Genomic DNA, 23,509 nt, shown 5'->3' with positions numbered 1-23,509 from the left:
AAGCGCCCTCGCTGGCTGAAATAGAAGCGGCAATCAAGGACATGAAATCCAACAAAGCGCCTGGAATCGATTGCATTCCTGCTGAAATGCTCAAAGCCGACCCTGCCTTGTCAGCACAAATGTTGCACCGTCTATTCGCTGACATTTGGGATACTGCAACATTCCCGGCCGACTGAATGCAGGGTATCCTCGTAAAGGTCCCAAAGAAAGGAGACCTAACAGAGTGCGGTAACTGGCGTGGCATAACTTTGATCTGTACAACCCTCAAAGTACTCTGCAAAGTGATCCTGAACAGGATCCAGGAGAAAATCGACGCTACACTCCGACGGCAACAAGCTGGATTCCGATCCGGACGATCATGTGTGGACCACATCACAACGCTACGAATAATACTGGAACAAATCAACGAATTCCAGGACTCTCTTCTGCTGGTGTTCGTTGATTTCGAAAAAGCATTTGACCGACTGAACCACGAAAACATCTGGGCTGCTCTTAGACGACAAGGGGTCCCAGAGAAACTAGTCCATCTCATCGAAGCACAGTACGAGGCATTTTCGTGCAAGGTCTTGCACGACGGTGTCTTGTCCGAACCAATCCCGGTAACTGCTGGAGTGAGACAAGGATGTATTTTGTCACCGCTGCTTTTTCTCATCGTAATGGATGAGATCTTGACTGGATCGATTGACTGTAGACCAAACCGAGGATTGCCGTGGAATCCTTCAACCATGGAGCAACTAAACGACCTTGACCTGGCAGACGATATTGTTTTGCTCGCCCAAACACAACAAGACATGCAGAGCAAACTCGACGACCTTACCGAAAGCTCCAAGGCAGCAGGTCTCAAAATCAATGTCGGAAAGACCAAGTCGATGGAAATCAATACAGAAAATCGTTCCAATTTCGTGGTAGCTGGACAACAGGTTGAGACAGTGGAGTGCTTCCAGTATCTTGGTAGCCAGATTACGCCTGATGGTGGGACCAAGAAGGACATCGAGACCCGGATCAGAAAAGCCCGATTTGCGTTTGCGAGTCTCCGAAACATCTGGCGGTCACGCCAGATCTCTCTACGAACTAAGATCCGAATCTTCAACTCAAACGTCAAATCTGTATTGCTGTACGGGTGTGAAACTTGGTGCACATATGCGGTGACGACGCGAAAACTGCAAGTTTTTGTGAATCGCTGCCTGCGGAACATCATCCGCGCTTGGTGGCCTGGCAACTGGATCTCAAACGTTGAACTTCATCGCCGGTGTCATCAAAAGGCGCTAGAAATCGAGATTCGGGAACGTAAGTGGAGATGGATTGGGCACACGCTGCGAAGAGATGAAAACGAAATTTGCAGAGAGGCGCTTGACTGGAATCCAGATGGGCATCGAAGAAGAGGCAGGCCCAAAAGCTCGTGGCGGCGAAGTCTAGCCGCTGAAATCCGCACAGCTGACGAGAACCTCGGCTGGCAGCAAGTGAAGACGCTGGCTCCGGATCGCCAGCAGTGGAGATCTTTTATCTCAGCCCTATGCGCCGGTCAATCGGCGCTGGACCCTTAGGTAGGTAGGGGGGGTGTTATGTCTTATGTATTCTATTTCTGCGCATTGATTTTTTTTGTCCGAAACTTTAAATTCTGCATAAATTTCAAATTTAAATTCACATTCGTTTTCTGAAGTTTCGAAAATATTGACTTAAAACTTCAGAACAAAGATAAAGAAACTTGGATCCATATTTATTCTGAATCATATCAGTAGTTTTTTTCGAGTTTGTGCTCATGACTCATAACTAAGAAAATGACTTTAGAAATCAGTTTCCTAATTTATTGTTCATTTTTGGTATTGTTATTATTTCTAGCTAAATTTGAATTTCGGGATGTTGGGTTGGGGGTTCAACTCCCCCCCCCCCTTATGAGGGTCCAAAAATGTCAAGCAAAATGTTCTTCTCTAAACTCAAAATTTTAAAATTTTTAATCTAATTTTAATAAAAGAACGACTAAAGTGAATCAAAAGTAACAATGTCGACTTAAAACTAAGGCCAAATCCTCTAAATCTTATCCCAGGTCCACAAATCTACTACAGTTTTCGAAAAAAATTCTGTGGCCTACAATTCTCCATTAGCTATGATTTGCAACTTGGTTGCGTTTGTGTGACTTATTGATGTTTCATCAAAAATTGCTTTTCCACGTGAAAGAACATGACAAAACAAAGATCATAAGCGTATGAGCCGAGCATATTTTCATTATGAACTTTAGGTTCCCCATCGATGCAATTTGCAGGTGCTTGTTTAATTATGTAGCTCATGTAAGTAAATTTGTTAAAGCTTGATAAACATAGCATGCGTACATGTCAACAACATATAGAAAGATATGCAAAAATATATAGCAAAAATGTTGGAGAAAAATTTTTGTCATAGAATCTCCTACTCCATGAGGTAGTTCTTCCTACGGCCCTGGTTGAAATGACCTTTATTGGCCTTGATGATTTAAGACCACGCTTATCCTACTTTTTGAAGGTTTCGGTGACATTTCGGAGGTGAAGGGGTCCAGCCAGAATAATAAAATGCTGTTTTTCTACTCTAAACATAATTTTTTCTTACCGTTTTGTTCAAAACGTCCAGAAACTCTAAATAGGATTCATTTAAGAACTAGGGATTGTCACACGATTGGTTTGGGACATGTAGATAAAAAAAAAAAATTTGGGTTGGGTTGGGTCATCAGCTTAGCTTAGCTTAGCTTAGCTTGATTGACTACTCACATCCACCTTGAATTATGGAACCCGAAATGTACCTCTAAAAGTCTTTTAATTTTAAAGTATTCTAGTAAACTCTGTGATTGATTTCTAAGCTTGGTTTAAATACATTCAATACATTTCGGATTCCAAGATCGCAGGAGTGGCTCAGTAGAACAAGTTCCACATCGCCAATGGTTGCTACTCCGTGATTGACCGAGGTCATCAATTTTGTTCAAAGGTCAAATGAACGGAACCTGGGATTGACTACACATTCACAATGCACAAAACTGATGCTCTCTCTTTAAACATCAATAACGGCTCCGGCCACGTCCTAGTAGTCAATAGATAGGTTAGGAAAAATGAGATAGGGATAAAAGAACAACTTTGTGCCTAAGGACCGAGGTAACCTCTGCACCCTTGCAGAAACATGTGGTTGGGAATGAGAGGGAAAGAAATTAATTAGGAACACTTTTTACTAGTGTTATGCTGATAGCCTTTTCTCCTGAAATATATTTTTAATTTATTTAAACATGTAACGTTACTTAGATCAAATGTGTGTAAATACGGCTAATGCACTCAAAAATGGGTAAATGCGAATCACAGTGCTGTAACATTGATCAAGGGAACATGACCGTGTGTCGGAACAAGAACCCGACAAGAAAATTTGCGACAAAACAACCGAATTCAAGTCGGCCTCCTCAAAATCACGGGGGAAACAAAAGAAAAAAGAGATTCCACGCGGCGAGTAAAAAAGGAGGGGATCGGTGCGTTTTTCGATAGGCGGCTGGAAAATCTTTCTCGAGCGGAAAATCTAGATCCATTCGCGCCGGAATTTCGGCTTATAACTGCTTCGGAAGCTAGTTCGTGTTTAAAACGCGGAGAAAAGGAGTGACCTTTCGACGTCGCCCAGAAAAGTTGACTTCTATCGGAGTGCAAATTATCCGGGAATAGAAGGTTAGGTTTCGGGCTCATTCTTTGGGCTGGCGGAAGTGTGCGATTGAAATCACCCCGAGTCGAGTAACGGGAGAGCGTGTGTGTTCGTTTGGACAGCGTGGTGCCACTGGAGTAGTTCGTCGAAGAAAAGAGATCGGTGGTCAATACTGATGTTATGAAATCGCTTGGTACATCTTTGTACCTGAAAATGATCACAGAGCTCGATTGCTCGTGTTCGCCGGTTCCATCACGTTCACCGTGGTGGAATTGGCTAACGCGCCGTTGTACCGAAGCGGAGATTGCAGGTTCAAGTCCTGTCGGTGAGCCGTTGTATCTTTTTCGAAATTTTCATGATATTTACGGCTTATGTTCTTTCGTTCTTTGATAGTTCATGTTTCTCTAATTTCTTTCATCACATATGAAAATGAGATCGGTGGTCACGCGGCGGAGGAGGAAACAAAGGGCCATGGATCTTTAACGAGCGGTCTGGGTTAAGTATTGGTGCTGTCTCTGCTAGGCGTTCCGCGGTTCGGCGGACAGTGGGGGTGGAGAATACCCCAAGTAGCGGACTGGCACGAAGGTGCGGAATCGGTGCGACAGCCAAGCCGGCCAGCAAGTTCCAGAAAGCTTGGAGAACTCCAGGCGCATCAGCAGAGCGTGGGTCACGAAGCAGACGTCATCCGGAGAAATCTAAGCACTCCATGGTGTGCACCGGAAGTGGGCGTATCACACGGAGGAGAGCACGCATGTGAGTCGCAAAATCTTTCCCATTATTACTGAGTGCATGGCGATAAGCCAATAACCAAATAGCCTTCGCTCATCAGCACTTTAATTCAATTATTTAGATTGGCCACAAATTTCGCCAAGCCTCTCTTATAGTCTCATGACTCGTCACAAACATTTTAGCGAAATAAGAAACAACAGTTTTGAAAGGTGATTATGACTAAAACACGTTCAAAGTCAATCGTATAAACTTGAAGTTAGAATGCAATTATTTTTTTCTATAAAAATTAAAAATGCTGCCTAGTTCAGCTCTCGATGTTATATGCCGAACTCTTCCAAAATTAATTTTCAAAACAGACACTATAAAATGTTGTTTCCTGTGCAATGATACCTAATTTTGTCATGTCTGAGAACTCAACACTAAAAAGAACTATATCGGTAATAACTGAATTTGTTTTTTTTTTGTATGTTTCCAGCTTTTTTTTTATATTTGAACATGATTTTTCATCAAAGACAATTGAATGCCAAATCATGCCATCATTGGGATCTTGCTTTTCTGCTCTATGAAAATAAATGAACCATAATGAAGCCTTGTTTAACTATCATTGAGAAATCGACACCATATAGTGCTATCGCTCAGCTATCGATGCTTAACTTTGGGTTTGCCATCACCTTTTAATATATAGATACTTTAATGAAGCCTAGTTTTGCCATCGGGTGAGTTGTAAATTTTTAACAAAGCTAGATCAAACCAAATAACGGTTTTTTCAATATTTGACCCTGCATCCACACCTTACTATGTAGACTCTTTAACTTGGACTTCTCACAGAGCGTTCAAATCTTATTTCAAATCTAAATTTGTTTTGAACATTCGCATAAAATGTCATTCTGTTTAATTGTGCTGAAAATCATCAAGGAGCTGTCAATTCATATTAGAGTGCCTGGTGCTGTTTGTATTTTCGAACACCACAAATTAGTAACTACACTTTCGCTGGCTTGCAGTATAAATACGTGATTGTTGAATGTCAGTTAGTGTGGTGCAAATTTCAAATCCTTCTTTTGTCACTTGGAGCTTAGACATCACGAGGTGGTGGATAATAAAAAATAATCCAAATTTTTAATAAAATGGAACAAATTGGAAAAGCTTGCATGCAACAAACTTGCATACATTTTTGATTCGAGATTTTTTCAAATTATTGTTCTGAAATAACTCGATGTTTATATTCTGTGCACTGTAGACAAAATATAAAAATCGAGTTATTTTAGAACAACAATTTGAAGAAATTCTCGAATCAAAAAGATGACAACTCCAACTTTTCTGCATTTTGACTTTTGCTCTTACAATTGTTTGAATTTTTGAAGAATTTCAAAAAAAATCTTTAAAATACCTTTCGCTGTATTTATTTCCCCCTTCGGGATTTTCGATTTTGGATAAAATTTTAAGATAAGACATTTCGAGTTATATTTTAAGTACGAAATTAGAACCATATACTTTCTTTTAAGCGATTTATTTTTGTTCAAGAAATTTTATAGAAAAGATTAAAATCGTGGCTTTAATTTAAGTGTTTATTATCGATATCAGTACATAGTTGAGAAAAAATAAGTCTTATAAGAAAAAAAAAGTCGGTTCCTCGCTTACTGTGAGCCGGAGACTTCAACGAGCTTTTGTTTTGCTGCGTGGGACAACGACGCGGTAACAAAAACAAACTTCGGGCGAGGCGAATTTGACAAACGACGATGAACAAACACACATGCAGCACATTTCAAACAAAGTTTGACTCATCAGGTGTGTGTTTGTTACTCAGTAGAATCAACGTGTGATGATTCATGGCAGGTATGAAAAATATCAGCTCTTGTGAAGTGTGCGTTAACGACTTGGAAATTGCAACCCGTTTTCAGTTGATTTTTCTAATGTTTGATTTTTTATTGTCTTATTGTTTAAAAAAATAAGTATTTTGAATAAGATAGACGATGAAATTTGTGTTGTTCGTTGTTTTGTGAAGAACTTCGACTAGACACAGAAGTTGTGACGTCACAGATTTGTATATGGTTTGGTACAAACACTATAACGTAATGATGATACCTGCCTCAGGTATACTTTTAGTTGGTATCATAAAGCTAGCAGGGCGTGTACTCGAAGTTGTCAATTTGGACGGTCATCACAAAACAGTTCCATTAACGCTGGCTGCGGTTGAATCAGCCACTCAATTCATTCAATAATTGTTATTTTTTAGACTATCAGTTTAAAATTAAGGTTAAGTTCGAGACAGAAAGTTAAAATGGATCCACTGAAAGTGATAGCAACGCTCATCCTAGCCATCTCGCTGTTCAACATTTGTGAGTATAAACAAACAAGTTAGGGCTTTCGCCTTCCCGGATCCATAAATTTCTGAGCCCAGACTCAAGGCGAGTCAGATTTGAATACCAACCACAATAAATAACTTCATATCGCCACTCCTCCTCCACAACTCCGCATCAAGGTGCCGCCCATGAATGCTACGTTTGCTCGAATCAGACCGGGAACACGGAAAAATGTCTGAATACCATTAAAACTTGCAACGAGGGCGAGGAAGCCTGTCTCACGGAGATCCGGTGGGGCAGTACCCCGTACTTTTCGCTCGGAGCGCTGAAGCAGTTCTACGTCTCGAAACGGTGCGCCTCCAAGGAAGTGTGCGAGAAGACGCGCCGGAAGTACATGCCCTACTGCACCCACATCTGGTACGAGGATTGGGCCTGCTCCGAGTGCTGCCTCGGGGATCGGTGCAACTACTACGTTATTGTGAGTATTGCCATTATGATTAGTCATTTTTTTTTTTTTTGAAAGAGGTCGTAATTTAGATTTAGAATAACAATTTGACAGCAAATTGACAATTTGAGTTCAGAATCAGTCAGAAAATAGTAGATTGAGGCAGATTAGAAACGAAATCTTTGAGCTGACATAAAAGAGCCGAAGGATAAGGAAAAAAAAACGAAAACTGGAATTGACGATGTATAACTAAACTATTAATAGTACCCGTAGAAAAACGAGGGAAGAGACTGTTTTACTGTCTTCACTTAAGTTGTATTACGATGCGACGTGTTGTTTTGCGAACAGAAATTCAATCAGGAATGTAACAAATCCAGAATTATACAATTTATTAATCATCCCTTCTGAGAACTTTTATCAGTTATTCACCTAACCGTATCTCGCCTTTATTTTTTAGAGTGGCTCCCCTCCATCAACGATGTCCATGGCAGTGTTCCTGGGTACGATGGCATTCCTGACCATAGCCAGATATCTCTACAATCACTAACCCTAGCTGAGCTTCTGGCGACAAGAAGCGTAATCATCAAAGATTGTAATCAATAACTAGAGGAACGGAAATCTCTAAAGTGCCTACATTCATTGCGATTTTAGAAGATCTGAGCGTACACCATTAGGTAGTTAGCAGTTAAATTACCGAAAATCGAAAGTATTTTTTTAATTTTCTAACGAAACATTCCGATTGATTGATTAAGATTGTTTTCAAGCCGTACCATTACAAAAGGTAAAGAAACATATCCGTCCCATTGCTGTTAACTGTTACAATACAAGTTAGTGGTTGAAAGTTAGCCTTTATATTTTAAGTCGAAAAGATTTTAGAATAAAGATTTTAGTGTTTCTAAATAAAAAAATCATAGTTTTTTTTTCAATTTTCAAAAATTTATTTCAAAAGAGGTAAATATCTTCTGGATGACAAACACAACATGCCCATGCAGCAAATGTCTATATATAGATATCTACCTGATTTCAATCCAATAAGACATTTCGCCCAAAAGCTTAGCAATCGTACTGTTTCCTTACACCATTCGTACACTATTAGAACCTAAATTTGTTTTATTTCTTGTCGTTTTAACAATCTTCAACAAATAAAATTACGAATACTAATGTCTAGGCATCGATTTATTAAAACGTGAATTTGTGAATTTTCACAAACTACACCAACAAAAAATTGCTTGTGTTTCCGCCCGGGTTCGAACCGGGGACCTTCTGCGTGTGAAGCAGACGTGATAACCACTACACTACGGAAACAGATGTTAGAGAGGAGGCAAAAGGTGATACTGATTCTACCGTTTTCGACACGGTTCTGTTTGGTAGAGGAGTTGGTTAATGAAGGTGGGTTGAAGTCAACATTCCTTAGCGACCCAAGCGGTGGGTAGGCGAACTATTTAAATGATGAAACGTGATGAAGAAAGCTGTTATCTCCGCATGCTGATGTTTTACTACATTATCTTTAGCTGACGAAAATTTTGACCATCGTTTTTATTTTTATTGTTTTGCGATATTCTTAATGCTCAGGTGTAGTTTTAGGATTTATGAATATTCGAACTGTTCATTATGATGAAAAGATAATAATTATCAAAATTTGTTTACTATAAACAAACACACACATGTGATCTCAGTAAAACTTCGTGTTTCTTTGATAAGATCTTTTTTGATAAGATCTCTAAGCATACAGTTATGATGGCTAGCATCATACAAATGCTTAAACTATCAGACCACAGAAAGTGTAGGGTAATTTGCCAATCATTGAACAGCTAAGCACATGATTTTGGTTTTTATGCTGTATTTTAGTCATTTCAATCGAATTCACTCGATTTTTTTTTGTCGATTGCACTCATACAGGATTGGTCAACAAGATCCAAAAGCTCAAGTCATCGAAAAAAGTGACATAAAAATTTAAAAAAATCATTTAAAACAGCTTGTCTGTGCCTAATAGTTACACAGGCAAAATTTACATCGTGCCTAATGTTGTCCAATTTTTTCCAATGGTTGAACATTTTAAAAACCTTCTTAAGGCTCAGCCATTATATATTCAAACAAGCTGACATTTGTTGAGGAAGCTTATTATGAGAACTTCTAGTTCAAATGAAAACCAATTTGAAGGCGGCCCCTTTTGAGGGGGGGTCTTCCATATAAACCGTTCAATGCACAATGGGAAAATTCGGACCTAAAATCGAAAAAAAAACACGAAGCCGCCGGTTTGAAAGTCTAGAATATCATTTATCACACGTGAAATTTCCTCAGAAACTCAAATCTGCCGCTGAATTTAACCGAAGTCATCTGAGCGAATTTTATTTGACCTTATTTGCCCAGTATTGAGTTTTTTCTTTATATGTATGTCCTATCAACATAAAATTTTGTTTCATTGAAATCCCATAGAAGGAACTGAAAGGAACTTAAAACTTTTTTAACGTGCCCATTTACAGGTGAAAGGATAAAAGGACCCATTCTGTTTTGCCCCCCTCTACCCCTATGAAGAAAGTGGGATTTTATAAAATAATTGCTTTAGGACTCACTTGGAAGTCAATCGATTGTTACATAATGAATATCAATTTAAAGCTTAATAATCACTAGTTTACAGCATTTTTGAACTAAGTGAACTGAAGGTCATTTTTAATGTAAAATCGGGCGCTGAATCCGAAAATGAAATTCAGAAAAATCTCAGTAGAACCGTTTTTAAGTTATGCTCCAAATATGAAATTTTGGAAAAATTTAAAAAGTTCTTGTATGAAGATTAAAATATCTCGGACGGCATAACAGTAATTTGAAATCCCCCTTTTGCATATTGAAGGTGAATAAATTTTCTATCGATCATCTCAACACTGTTTTTGCGTATGATCAACAGTATTGTTGATATTCGTGACTTTATGATAGAACAAATTATAAAAAACGCATTTTTTTAGAGAAAATTTTGTTTCAGCGACAGTTTTAGACTCGATGGTAACATTTAAAAAATCTGATTTTCTTTTGCGCTTGAATGTCAATTTAAAACAAAGATTTCAAGTGGTTATTTATCAAAATCGGTTGAAAATTGAAGAAGTTATGGCTACTTTACCATAACAGTATTTTAGCAGTTTTTAATAATTTAACGAACCGCAGTACACTTATCATAGTATAGGAAGAATGAAACATGATAAATCTCACTCGCTCCAAGTCAAAATTATTAATTAGCTTACCAAAAGGTCACATGCCAAATTTCAGTAAGATCTAACCATAGGGAGGGGTTGCTTGAGTCTCAAACGTGAATAAAATTTTAAGGTATTTTGCCCGGGAGGAAGGAAAAATACTGGTTTTTTATCAATAACGTTTTTCATCACTAGCCGATTGTTTTTTATGGTTGATTTTCTTAATGCGTAATATTTCGCCCGAAGACTGTAACTCGATTGGGTTTGAAACAGGAAAGTTATTGTGGTTCCAAGATTGTATTTTGGTCGAAAATTCTCGTATAAAACGCAATGCGTAAAAAGTACTCATTGAGTGTTGGACAAAATTTGCGGCCTTAGAATTGCAATAACTTTTTTACTTCAAGTCCAATCGTGTTGCAGTCTTCGGGTGAAATATTTGTCTCAACTTAGGCTTTTAATGTTACCATCGAGTCTAAAACTTTCGCTGAAACAAAATTTTCTCTAAAAAAATGCGTTTTTTCTATTTTTTTCTACCATAAAGTCACTAATATCAACAATACTGTTGATCATACGCAAAAACAGTGTTCAGATGATCGATAGAAAATTTATTCACCTTCAATATGCGAAAGAGGGATTTCAAATTACTGTTATGCCGTCCGAGATATTTTAATCTAAGTACAACTTTTTTTTGAATTTCATTTTCGGATTCAGCGCCCGATTTTACATTAAAAATATTGGTCAGTCAATCAAGTTCACGATTTTTTTTTTAAATTTTGTAAACTAGTGTATTGGACTCAACTACGCCAAAAAATTTCAGATCGTTCGTCTGATTTATTGAGTATTTCTTTTCAAAACGTTTATTTATTTTGTATATCTTTTTCATGAAAGTGGGATTATTTGTAATAAATGTCAAGAAACAATCATTTCACATTGCGACCCTTCCAAACAATTTTCCGGCTGAAAAACTGTTTTGATCAAATGAAGTTTCAAGAAGTTATGACTGTTAATTTTTCGGTTAACATGAAATACAGCTCTTTTAAATTTCTCGTCTCGAAACTTGTCAAACAGGTTTTTAAAACAAATTTTAGATACTTTACATAAAAAGTTGAGTGAATGGTTGGGATAAAAGATTTCAAAATAAATCTGATAAAAAAGTACTGCCTCAAAGCCAAAGCAGTTTAAGTGATTTTGACACTTTTCGGACATAGCAAGTTGTCCGACTTTTTAATACTTTGATATGTTTTTCAATGAAATTAATTATTTCAAAATTTCAATTTTAATATTTTAATATAGAAAAAATATTTTCATGGAAATATGAAGTGTCTTTGAATAAATGTTGAATTATTGAAAATCAACATTGAGTGCACAAAATATGAAAATTCTGAGTGGAAAAGAGTCAATTAGAGCACAGAAATTAATAAAATTAATAGTTAAACGTAAATATCCACTTGTTTAGCAAAAAAAATGTCATATTAAAAGACAATTCAAGTTTTTTTCACTTGCATGTAATCAATGAACGTGTTAAATTTTGTATGAAAAACTGTATGCAAAATTTTTGCAAGAATGCAAATAAAATCATTCAGAAAATTCAAATAAGCTTGAAAGGAAGTTTGTCTTTGATAAAATATTGATTTTACCTATTCTTAAGCTTCATTTTTTTGCCAACATGAGCAGATGCAAAGTATTTCACGAAAAAAGTTATAACCATTTCGAAATAAAAATTGAAAGTATTGTAAAATTGCAGGTATTGCTTGCTGGAGCTTTCAATATTTTCATGACATCGTTTTGCGAAGGTTTTATAAATCAACAAACTCATTGGCTATGAAAAGTTAGTTAATTGCGAGTTTTATTTCCATTCTACGGTTGAACAGCTTTCAAATTAGCAAACAAAATCACTAAAATTTAAATTTTTATTTTGAATTTTTCGTATGACAACGAAAATTATTACTGAAGTACAAGTAAGGATTTGATTTTGTTCCAGGAAATGTAATGCAAGTACCAAAAAATATTTCAAAAATAAAAAAAAATAAAGTTTTTGAATTTTTAGTACATCTCTGGTGGTTTTTGAATAAAAATTTTCATTTCCCGTACAAATCAAAACACGTTGCGCTAAATCAGGACTAATTTTCCAAAAAAAAAAATGCTATTTTTGGCAGTAAAAACAAGCAAACAAAGTTTTTGAAGGTAAACATATTAATACATTTGAAATTTCCATACAAATCTTGTAGTTGACTTATGTACAGCAATAGGACAGAAGGGGATTGAGCGGACCAATTGTTGCACGATCTGATATTTTCTCTGGTTATGTATGGATCATATTTTTTTTCCAAATTCATGGTGTTAAAATTGTCCAACAAACGTTTCGTAAAGAACCCCGATACGAAAAATGCTTTGTTCTGACGCAAAACCTCACGGAAAATAAAAAAAAGGTGAAATTTACCTTTTTGCGAGGTGAATTTTTTCCACCCCTCTTTCGAGGTAAATTTTACCTTTTTTTCATTCACCTAGCAAATAGGTAAATTTTACCTTTTTTCAATTTACCTAGCAAAAGGGTAAATTTTACCTTTTTCGCATTCACCTAGCAAAATAGTAAATAATACCGTTTTTCCATTTACTGATTTAAAAGGTAAATGCTGGTTGGTTTGATTGTTTTCTTCAATAAGATTAAAAAAACACAAAATTCTTTCAAAAATGATATTTATTGGAGATAAATAGGGACTGGTAATTCGGCTTCACGTTCTTCTGAGCCGCTATGGCCGCTGAATCCACCTGCGTTGCGTACATTCATGGCCTCCTCCGTTCGACTTATCCGGTCAGGTTCGGCTTTTCCGGCTGCAGGATGACGTGGAATACACCTCAAAGCTCTATGGGCCGATCTGAAACAAAATCAATAGTATTATGCCAGCACAACCAGCACAACTAAATGATATTTAAGAACACTTACCATTCTATTCCGATTTTCACATATTAGGCACAAAGCAAAACTTGTTCCTAGAATGACAAAACAGCTTAACCTCAATGAACGGGTTCGGCGAATAGTTACTTTTTTTTTAGAAGAATTGTACCGTTTTGTTTAGCTCAATCCAGGTCAATTATACCTCGCTACGAGATAAGTTTTGACCGGGATTATAGCTCATGAAAATCGTCTCATAAGTAGACACTGACTTAAAATTGATTCTCAAATTAAAATTTCGTATTTTTTTTTTTTTTTTTTTATGTAGCGGCCCACCACACTCCCCCACACCAAAAGGCTCAATTGAGCCCCCTGGTAATGGACGCTACTGTTCTCAGCATGTCTGGCAGCAAAATGATAATAAGAGTAAACGCGAGCAAATTTTAATCATGCTGAGAACACAAATATTTATAATGTCGTGCGAGGAAATGTATTATTTAACTAAATTGACTACAATATGAAATCTCAATGGAAAATAATTTCCTTTGAAGAGATTCATTATTCGATATTTACTAATATACTATTTATTTATTGCTAATTTTATTATGTTATGTTCAATAATTTTATAAGATAAAATACAAACTACAAGATTTTTAAGAAAAATAATATTAGATATTAACGCTACAAAAGTACAAAAGGTAAACAAAACAAAGACTGGTTGATGATCGACTGTTTTAATGGTTCAATTTTTCTTTCAAAAGCTGTATCACTTTGGTTTTGAACATGGAACGATTGGTTATGTTTTTAATATCCGTTGGTAAGGTGTTGTATTTAGTAGGTCCAATAAATGAAATTCTTTTTTGCCCTAATGATGTTGTGGATCGGCTTCGTTGCAAGAAATCTGACTGGCGAGTGTTATGAGTTCGCAACCCCGTAGTAAAATGGAGGTTTTGAATATTTTCAATTGAGTGTAGATTATCATAGACATATACAACAGTTTGCAAATCACAGAGTTCAGATATTGGAAGAACGTTATGCGTTCTTAAAGAGTAAAGCTGAAGGGTAGGGAATAACAAAGGGAGCTTTAAGATGTTTTTCAAGCATCTATTCTGGAGCGTTTGAAGTTTCTGTAAGTGGGACAAGGAGGCTCTTCCCCATATCATAATAAGGTAGTTCAATTGAGAGTGGATAAACGCAAAATAAAATTTAAAGAGAACATGTTGTGGAACAAAATTTCTCAGTTTCCAAAGAACACCGCAAAGAGGAGTAATTTTTTTTTCCAAGTGTTCAATGTGACGATTCCATGAGAGAGTTTCATCTAAGTAAATTCCCAAGTATTTAAAATAACTAACTCTCTCAATAGTATTTCCATTCATAGCTGGGTCATTAGTACGAAGTAGCTTTTTATGCGAAGAACGAAACAACATGTATTTTGTTTTAGTATAATTTAGTGAAAGTAGGTTTGAATTGAAATATTTTGAAAGCAGTTTTAGGTCGTCTTCAATGTGCTGAATTATAATATCAGGTGAAGTTTCAGAATAAAAAATTGCTGTATCATCGGCAAATAAACGTGCTGTGCCTTTAAGTTGAAGGTTACATAAATCATTGACATATAAAAGGAAAAGTAATGGCCCGATATTACTCCCTTGTGGTACACCGATATCAATATTTCTTAATTCGCTTCTTGTGTTTTCAATAGCCACAAACTGCTTGCGACCTTCTAAGTAGCTACGAAGGATATTATTTGCTGTTCCTCTTATCCCGTATTTATACAGTTTGGACAATAATATGTCATGATTTAGAGTATCGAAGGCTTTTTTGAGATCCAAAAATAGTGCCCCAACAATATTTTTTGACTCTATTTTACATATGATGGAGTCAACTAATTCTGAGATGGCAATTTGAGTGCTCGAACCTGATCTAAATCCATATTGCAGTTTATAAAGTATATTGTTCTGATTTAGAAAGTCTACAATTCTATTAACAAGAAGCTTCTCGAACACTTTACTAAAAACGCTTAAAGTCGAGATAGGGCGATAGTTATTGACGTCAAGCAAATCGCCAGCCTTAAAAACAGGGATGACTTTCGCAATTTTTAGACAGTTCGGGAAAACTCCTGACTCCAAAATTTTATTAAAGTATTGTGTAAGTATGTGCGAGAATGTTTCGTGGTTATTTTTCAAGACATTAACAGGGAAACCATCTGGTCCATGACCCTTTTTATTTTTAAGTGAAAAAATTACAAGTCGAACCTCGTTTACACTAGCGGGCCGTAAGAATATTGTATTTTCTACCTGTTCGATTTGAGTCAAATGATCATTTTCAGTATTTACTGGAATCTTTTCAGCCAGGTTCTTTCCAATTGTGGAAAAGTGTTTGTTAAATTTCTCACAAATCTGTGTACTATTGGTTATAACACCTCTTTCATCTGAAAGGTTAATTGAGGAAGTCGTTTTAGATTTACCTAAGAGCGTATTAATGTTTCTCCAGAGCTTTGAATGTGGTGAATTATTTAATAAGCGCTCGTAATAGAGCCTTTTACATTCTTGTTTTTTTGAACTCAATTTTTTATTTATGTGAATTAGCATCTCTTTTAAATTGATATCATTTGGATGCTTTTTCGATCGTTTTAAATAATTCTCTTTTATTTTGATGAGTGTCCAGAGGTCAAATGTCATCCACGGACAGCAATTTCCTTTAAGTTTTACCCTTTTATTAAGTGTTCGAGAAGAAATTTTCACAAAGCGATTGTAAGTTGATGTGATTTCTTGTAGGCCTTCATCAACATTTTCTGGTAGTTGAATACTGTTTAAATAATTCACAAATAAGCTGTTTAGTTTAGCGTTATCAACTATCTCTTTCCTAAGAATTGTTACATTTTTATCACATAATAAATTGAATGATGTGAGTATTTGTAAATGGTCACTAACATCAGAAAAGATTGTATCATTTTTCAATCGATCTAAGTCAATTTGCTTCGATATAACGTGATCTAGAATATTCTGAGTTGTTGGCCTAGTAGGAAAGGTGTTTGTACAAGCGTATCCAAAAGATTCTAAGATAGATCTATATTTTGCTACGGTATTCAGGTTAATCAAATTCACAGGAACGTTTAGGTCACCGACAATGAAGCAGGAGTGATTATCAGCAACAGACGTTAGAAGAGATTCAATTTGATCACAAAACATGTTAAACGGGAATGAAGGGGGTCTATATACGCCATGAACACAAATTACTTGACCACTTGTACAAATTTCGACACTAATTCGGTGAAAGCCATCAAAAGTTATATTTTCAGTAGTTTTAAATTTCAAATTTGTCTTTATATACATAGCTAGGCCTCCATATGGTTGGTCGCGGCAAGAGAAAATCGATGTATATCCCGGAATGTTGTAAATACAACAGTTATCTTTACCAAGCCAGGTTTCACAAACAACAATAACATCGATACAAACATTAAAATGATCAATGGTCTGTAATATGCAATCAAATTTATCTAAATTATTCATACTACGTACGTTCCATTGCAAAATTCTAAAGGATCTTGAATCATTATTAAAAGTACTTAAATTAAAATCTTCTACATTTTCATGGTATCTATTCATTAAACTATCCATTGAATAAAATATATTTCAGTTTTAAACATTTGTAGATCTAAGATCTTATTTTGATCGTGGATCAGCATTGTTCCTTTTTCGTTTGGGTGAAGGACTTTCATTTGGAATCGTGGATGTGTTATTTCTTTGCTGAGTGACATGCATGCTCATGAAGCGATTCATTTCAAATTTAGTTTTGATTATATCAGGTTTTGAATTATCTGTTTGTTTGACCAAAATGGCACCATTTCTTCCGGGCCAAATGTATTTGGCTCCAATTAAGTCTTGATATTCGCGCAATTCAGTTAAAATTTCCATGGATAAGGGCGTCAATTCATCCCTTATTGTGACGTTTAGTGGTTTACCATCAACTACTAATGAAGGATCTATTGAAGAAGAGGCAAGTTTCCCAAAAATTCTTTTTTTACTGAAAATTTCTTCTTTTATTACTGTATCTTTTAATAGAACTTTAATTGGTGGAGACTTTTCATTGGGTTTATTGGATGATATTAATCTAACAGCGTTTAAAATGGATTCAGTTTTAAGGTCGTAGCCAAAAGTGCCACATGTTTTGCGTACAAGTTCTTGTGTATTTTCTCTATTATTGTATGGCAATCCGAAGATCAAGAGGTTTTTTGAAACAGCCTCCCGGTTAAATCGGTCGAGGTTTATTTCCAATTTATGGACCTGATTGGTAAGATTTGAATGCTTAGATTTGAGATCAGTTACTTCTTTTTCAAGAGCATCGTTTCGGAATTTTATGTCTTTGAAATCAGTCTGAATTTCATCGAATTTCGTGGACAAAAATTCCTGCGAAGCCTCTATCGCAGTAGTAACTGATCTCATATCCGTTTTGATTGAGGTCAATTCATGTGAAACCACATTATGTACGGTCGTTTCAATTTTAGTATGGATATTTTCGATAATTGTTTCATGATCTTTCCGTAAACTTATTATTTTGGCGTAAATACATGCACAGTTGGCATCGCAAAAGTATTGCTGCGCTTTCATTTTGCGAGCTGCACTTCCAATCAGATTTTTGCAGCGAAGATGAACGCTCTTGAAACAATATGCACAAGTAAGTATTTTATCAAGATTATTTTCAACATTATTACATTCAATACAAATAACTTCATCATCACATTCCATGTTCGCCATCGCCATAATACAACAATTAAAAGCTAAAAAGGAACTAACTCTTTTGATGAAACGCACAACTAAAGCTAGAAATTATTAAAGTTAAGAAATAAAAGACTTATAAGTTTATTTTAACAAACGCACAAACTAAGATTATTTAAGAAAACAATACAAATAAATATTTCAAAGAAAAAGTGTTATGAAAAGAGGAAAAAAAAATTAAATTAAAAAAAAAATCATAAGCTATCTTAAATTATTTGTATGTACGGAGATGAGAAATATTTAATTAAAAAGCGTTTTTCAAAAGGGTTCAATGTCAAAATCGCAAAACAAATAAAATTTTAAGGACAAAGACAAACCTAAATTATGTGTGTGTACGGAGATGAAGATAATTCAATTTAAAAGCGTTGAAATAAAAGAAAATTGATTACATATTAAACGCACAATAAAAAAAAAATCTAATAAAATCGAAAGTTAAAATCATTGCTTTCCAAAAAGAACAATTTTCAAGTTTATGTTGCACTGTGTACGACTATCAAGAATACAAGTGACGAGTCACCATGAAAACCAGCAAACGCTAGTTCCAACAATGTGTGCTACTAACGGAAGCAACAATACTTTCGTACCTACTCATGTGCGCTGGCTGCGTTTGCCTAATCTTCACCGCTAGCGATCGAGATTCACTAACAAGCTAGCAAGTGCAAGAAACACAACCCTTTGAAGTGCGCTAATAACAGAGACACACACTTTCGCACTACTTGCAAGTGCCCCGAGGTTGGCCAAATACTACACCGCTCAGCGACGAGATTTACTAACAGCTGAGCAAATGATAGAACCACAAGAAGTTGAACAGCGGCAGTTTTTTTTCACTCAGATAGACCGACAAACGGTGGACGCATGCAGATATGGTTGAGATATATGCTTGGTCAACGATTTGCTGCTGTGCAATATACTCTTGAGAATGTTAGTTGTGAAAAGTAATAAGAAAGAAAAGTTCACTTTACTCACCAACCTAGAGAAGTGACTTTCAATACACAGCTCACCACACGAACGCTTGGGGTATGTTTTTTTATGTATTTTAGCACAGAGGAAAATTCAATTTTAACACATTTAGGACAATCCAAAGTAGAAAATCATAGTACGGTTTTGCACACTGAACACTAAATAACGCCACTTAAACTCATCACGGATTAAAAAATACGTATTACTACTATAAATTTCAATAAAACTGCGGGACAATAAAACGAGACGGTCGATCAAAAACCAGCGCTGCCAGATTGAAATTACTAGTAGAAAAAAGTGTTAGTGTAAATATGCATATTGGCTAATATACGCATACAGGCAATTGACAAAATGGCTAATAGATCAACATATCTAATCAGTGCAGTGCACTGCACATGGCATGAAAAATTTGTATTGTTACACAAAGTCAAAAAAATAAAAAAATAAACAAGATTTTTAACAGCCTTGTTCAAATATATTGAACTTTAACAATCGTGCGTACAGAATCTGTAAACAAAATGTGAATGATTTTTCTTTCTGATTCATCCGAAAATCTGTTATTCATCAAATTGAAGCTTTTAGCAAAGCTATAAATGATAATGCATTGGAATAAGGGACAGGTTTTGAATGCCCATATCAGTCAGATTAAATTTATTTATTAAGTCAAGTCAAACTATGTAGACTACAATACTTAAAACTACTTAAAACTAATGTAAGCTATTTTGTTGTTCTATGAAGTTGTTTTTGAATGCCTCATTCGAGAAGAAATAGGTTAGCCATATAATTTTTTAAACTTTTTATCATAGAAACATCAAATCTTCGCTCTGATTACAATCTTACTGTGAAAATAAAAGAGCTTAATACTGATCGGATAAAAATAGGGTATGAATAAAATATTAGGGGAGAGTGGGGTATCGTGGGCCATGGGGAAACGTGGGCCACTTTTAATATCTCAGATGTGTGTTGAGATAAAAATCTCAAACCAACTGCAATCGTCGTCGCTTTGCGTGAGCATATATTTCTATATGTTGTTAACTGAAATACACATCATATGCTTCTTTTATTTAACAAGCTAAAAAAAGTTAGAAAAATTTACTTACATAAATTAAAAAAACACCCGCTTATTTCATAGATGGGGAACCTAAAGTGCATAACAAAAATATGCTCATACGCTTATGATTTTAGTTTTGTCAGGATCTTTCACGTGAAAAAGGAATTTTTGATGAAACATCAATAAGTCACTCAAACGCAACCAATTTGCAAATCAAAGCTTGTGGGGAATAGTGGGCCACACATCTTGAACCACCTATATTTTTATGTTTTTATACACATTCAGAACTTAAAATACGTTTTTCCTATCTGTAAAGTTTTCTTATGCCAAATGAAGAGTTATGAAAAATATTTTCTATCCTATATAAGAAATTTTGCCAAAACGTTCGCGAGCCAGGTTTTCGAATCTATGCGATCATACACAGCTTTCTTTTTTATTTCTTCATCTGAAATTGCTTTAAAATAACGTAATGAATTAGGAAATCACAGTTTTGGGTCAACTCATAAACTTTGCATGTTATTTGTTCAATTTGGATTTGGTGGCCCACGATTCCCCACCATTTTTCAAAATCCAAAAAATATTGCTTTTTTTCAAACAGTCAGAATTTGAGGAAAAAAACTTATTAAAAATTATAAAAAAATACCTTATGATACCTCGAAAATGTAGAAAACCATACCATTTTTTATTTTCATTTTATCTTTTATAACAAAGAAGTTATGGAACAACGAAAAAAAGTGGCCCATGATTCCCCACTCTCCCATACCATGTATGGCCATATGGCATCCCTAATCATGTTTTATGCAAAGGATTAGTAATATCTATATAATTTCAGCTTTTACGTATGCTTAACATAAGTTTCTACAATTTTCATTTAAAACCTAGATTTTTTTTATGGATAATTTTTCTCAAACATAAACCTGTTAAATTCTAAAATTCATTCATTTTTTCATGACTATTTTTTCCCAGAAGCTTTACATTTCAAAGTCGTTTATTTCAGAGTGGCCAACCATTCGAGGAAAGCGGAAAAGATTCGAGATTCAAATTCGATTCGGAAAAAGCGGAGAAAAGTCGGAAATTGCTTAAAAAAATTAGGATATTTGAGCTCAGCGCACTCATTTAAGTTCTCTGAAGTGTTTCAGTTCAGTTCCGAAATATAGAAGAAAAAAAATTCTTGAGCATAAACTATTGCTTAGCTCACAGATATTATGCAGTGGCTATTGAAAACATGTCTTTAAAAAGAATAAACGAATAAATTGATTTTCGGCAATTTCAGTCACGAAATAATCTTGAAACGATTTTTATTTCTTCAACCGACGTTTCGGCATTTATTATGCCTTTTTCAAGGAGTCTATTAATATAACAAAATTAATGATGTGTTTAAAAAGGTGTTACAATAAATGGTGTACTTACTGAAATTTCTCGTTTTAATTGTCCAAAAAGTTTTTTGAATCTGCTAAACTGTCTAATCGGGAAATGTAAGTCCAGTTGTCTGTGGTGTATAGCAAAAATATTCAAAGTTGAGCTTTCTACTTGCATGCAATCTTCCTTGAAATCTGTTCTACACAGCAAAAATTATTTACTGTAGAATTACAGCAAATATCCTGTAACAAAAAGGAGCAGGACATTTACCGTGATTGTACAGGTCGTAAAAAAAATTACTCGACATTTATTTTTACGTGAGCATATTTTTTTACAGGCTGCTGTAAAATTACGGGCCTGTAATTAAAAGCCGTGTACACTGTTCAGGGTTGTAGTTTCTACCTCATTTTTCAGATACATTATAAAACAAATGAATGAAATGAGATGAGAAATAATAAAAACTAAAACGTATCTATTTTTAAATGCCATTCATGACAATTTTATTGTTCAATTTCAATATTCGAAAGATGCTTTTCCTCCGTCTAAATGCGGCTGGCAAGTCAATACAATCGTTTCCAATACGGCGGGCGTTGCTAAAACAGTCCGGCCAACCTTTGTTCGAAGGCTGCGATTTCCAGGAAATTCCATCCGATGAATATAGTAGTGAATATCCTCCAGGGCTCAACCTTTATTGGATTTCAGCTTTTGAATTTCTGAAACAAAAAATTGGTAAATTTGAAATTTCACAAAAACATTGAAAATAATGGAATCATACTTTCTAAAGTTTCCCGGAATTTTCCGACATTCAGCAACCAATTAACGATGTTGGTAATGTGGCTTTTACGCTCGGTTACATCTTTAAATGCTATCCAGGTACTTGCAACTTGCAACACGTTCAGAACCTTATAAGGGCTTTCTTACGTCTTCAGAAATTTTAAACTGAAAAAAAAAACATTTTAAAAAATGACATTTCATTTAGGAATGTATTAAATCGCTCACTTTTCGGCTTCAACGACATGCTCCAGCCGGGGAAGAATCTGTGCTGCAGCCAGCGGTGCAAACCGAAACCGGATGCAATTTGACTACACAACCGTTATAATCTTGCTCAGTTAGTTACAGATGAAACAAAACTGCATATAGTCGGTATACTTTTCGATGATACTTTGAGGTTCGAGGCCAAGGCGTTCAGTTCCAATACCATCTGGTTGAACAATTGGGGCTTGTAGAGCTGCCGGGCGCATGATAAAATGGTACTAGCTTTACTAGTAACAGCAGATGTGGGAGTTGATCTTCCGGTATGTCCTGTTGAATTAATAAAAAAAACAATGAATGTGCATAATGAGAAAGGTGTTGGAGTCTATCTTACAAAATACAAATAAAATACCTTATCTGAATCTGTTTGGCTGAGGGTTCAACTCTGATAGGTGACCTCAATTAGGTTTAATATATCCTTTCCAGGTGGCCTCTTTGAAGGAGCTACATTATTATCCGGTTGCCTGAATTCGAAAATAAAAATATAAAAATATGTTACCATTTGGATATTTTAGTAAAAATAACAAATGTTAATGTTTAAATTGAATGACCGATTCACATCGTAAGGTTGATGAGAACATTGTTTTGACTGTAATATCCTTAATTTCAATTAATGCTGTCTTCAAAAGTTTTAGTGCCTTATAAACTTTTGTAAATTGTAAAAGCCCTATGCATTTTTTTGTTTTTTAAATCTTTTAGTTCTAGAATGTCTTAGAATCCGATTTCGAAGATTAAAACGATGTGAACCAACCTTCAACAAAATAATAAGCATTATTTACAGTATTTTAAACATATTCGATCATCAAAAGGACGAATGTTGAATGAATGAAAATCAATTTGGCTATGCTTGTTACCTTTAACGGTTCCTTTCCGGAAAACCTCCATCTCCAGCTCCTGGTTTGGTCGTAGTTCTTCTTTGAATTTGTTCCGTATTACCCGCTGTACTAGAATTTAAAAGAAACTTCTTTAATAGCAAAACAAAACATTTTCGTTTCGCTAAAACTGCTCACCTGTGGTGGTGCGGATCCCTCTTCCGTGAGGGAATGGCTCATAGTGAATCCAGGTACCATTTCATCTCGGGAGTGAAAATCATCGAAGACAGTTTTTGGATCTCAATATTCTCGACCAGGGTATCTTTGAT

At 35.4% G+C, this 23,509-nt stretch overlaps 1 protein-coding gene, 1 non-coding gene and 1 pseudogene across 2 annotated transcripts; 1 reads left to right on the top strand and 2 right to left on the bottom strand.

Annotated features, from left to right (window-relative positions):
• Positions 1–6,494: 6,494 nt before the first annotated feature.
• Positions 6,495–7,975, top strand: LOC129739073 (uncharacterized). Its single transcript, XM_055730453.1, has 3 exons — positions 6,495–6,707; positions 6,851–7,149; positions 7,574–7,975. Exons 1-3 carry the CDS (start codon positions 6,650–6,652, stop codon positions 7,661–7,663), a joined length of 447 nt encoding a protein of 148 aa, XP_055586428.1. The 5' UTR covers positions 6,495–6,649; the 3' UTR covers positions 7,664–7,975.
• A 373-nt stretch (positions 7,976–8,348) lies between these two features.
• Trnav-cac (transfer RNA valine (anticodon CAC)) lies at positions 8,349–8,421 on the bottom strand. Its single transcript has one exon. It is a non-coding gene; the product is annotated as a tRNA-Val (tRNA).
• Positions 8,422–21,849: 13,428 nt separating this feature from the next.
• On the bottom strand, positions 21,850–23,438 carry LOC129759763 (replication factor C subunit 5-like; annotated as a pseudogene).
• Positions 23,439–23,509: the final 71 nt, after the last annotated feature.

This window comes from Uranotaenia lowii, chromosome 1, assembly GCF_029784155.1.
Source record: "Uranotaenia lowii strain MFRU-FL chromosome 1, ASM2978415v1, whole genome shotgun sequence".
NCBI classification, from domain to species: Eukaryota; Metazoa; Arthropoda; class Insecta; order Diptera; family Culicidae; genus Uranotaenia; species Uranotaenia lowii.
Note: the sequence above shows the minus strand (reverse complement) of the source record. Positions and strands in the feature narration are given on the sequence as shown.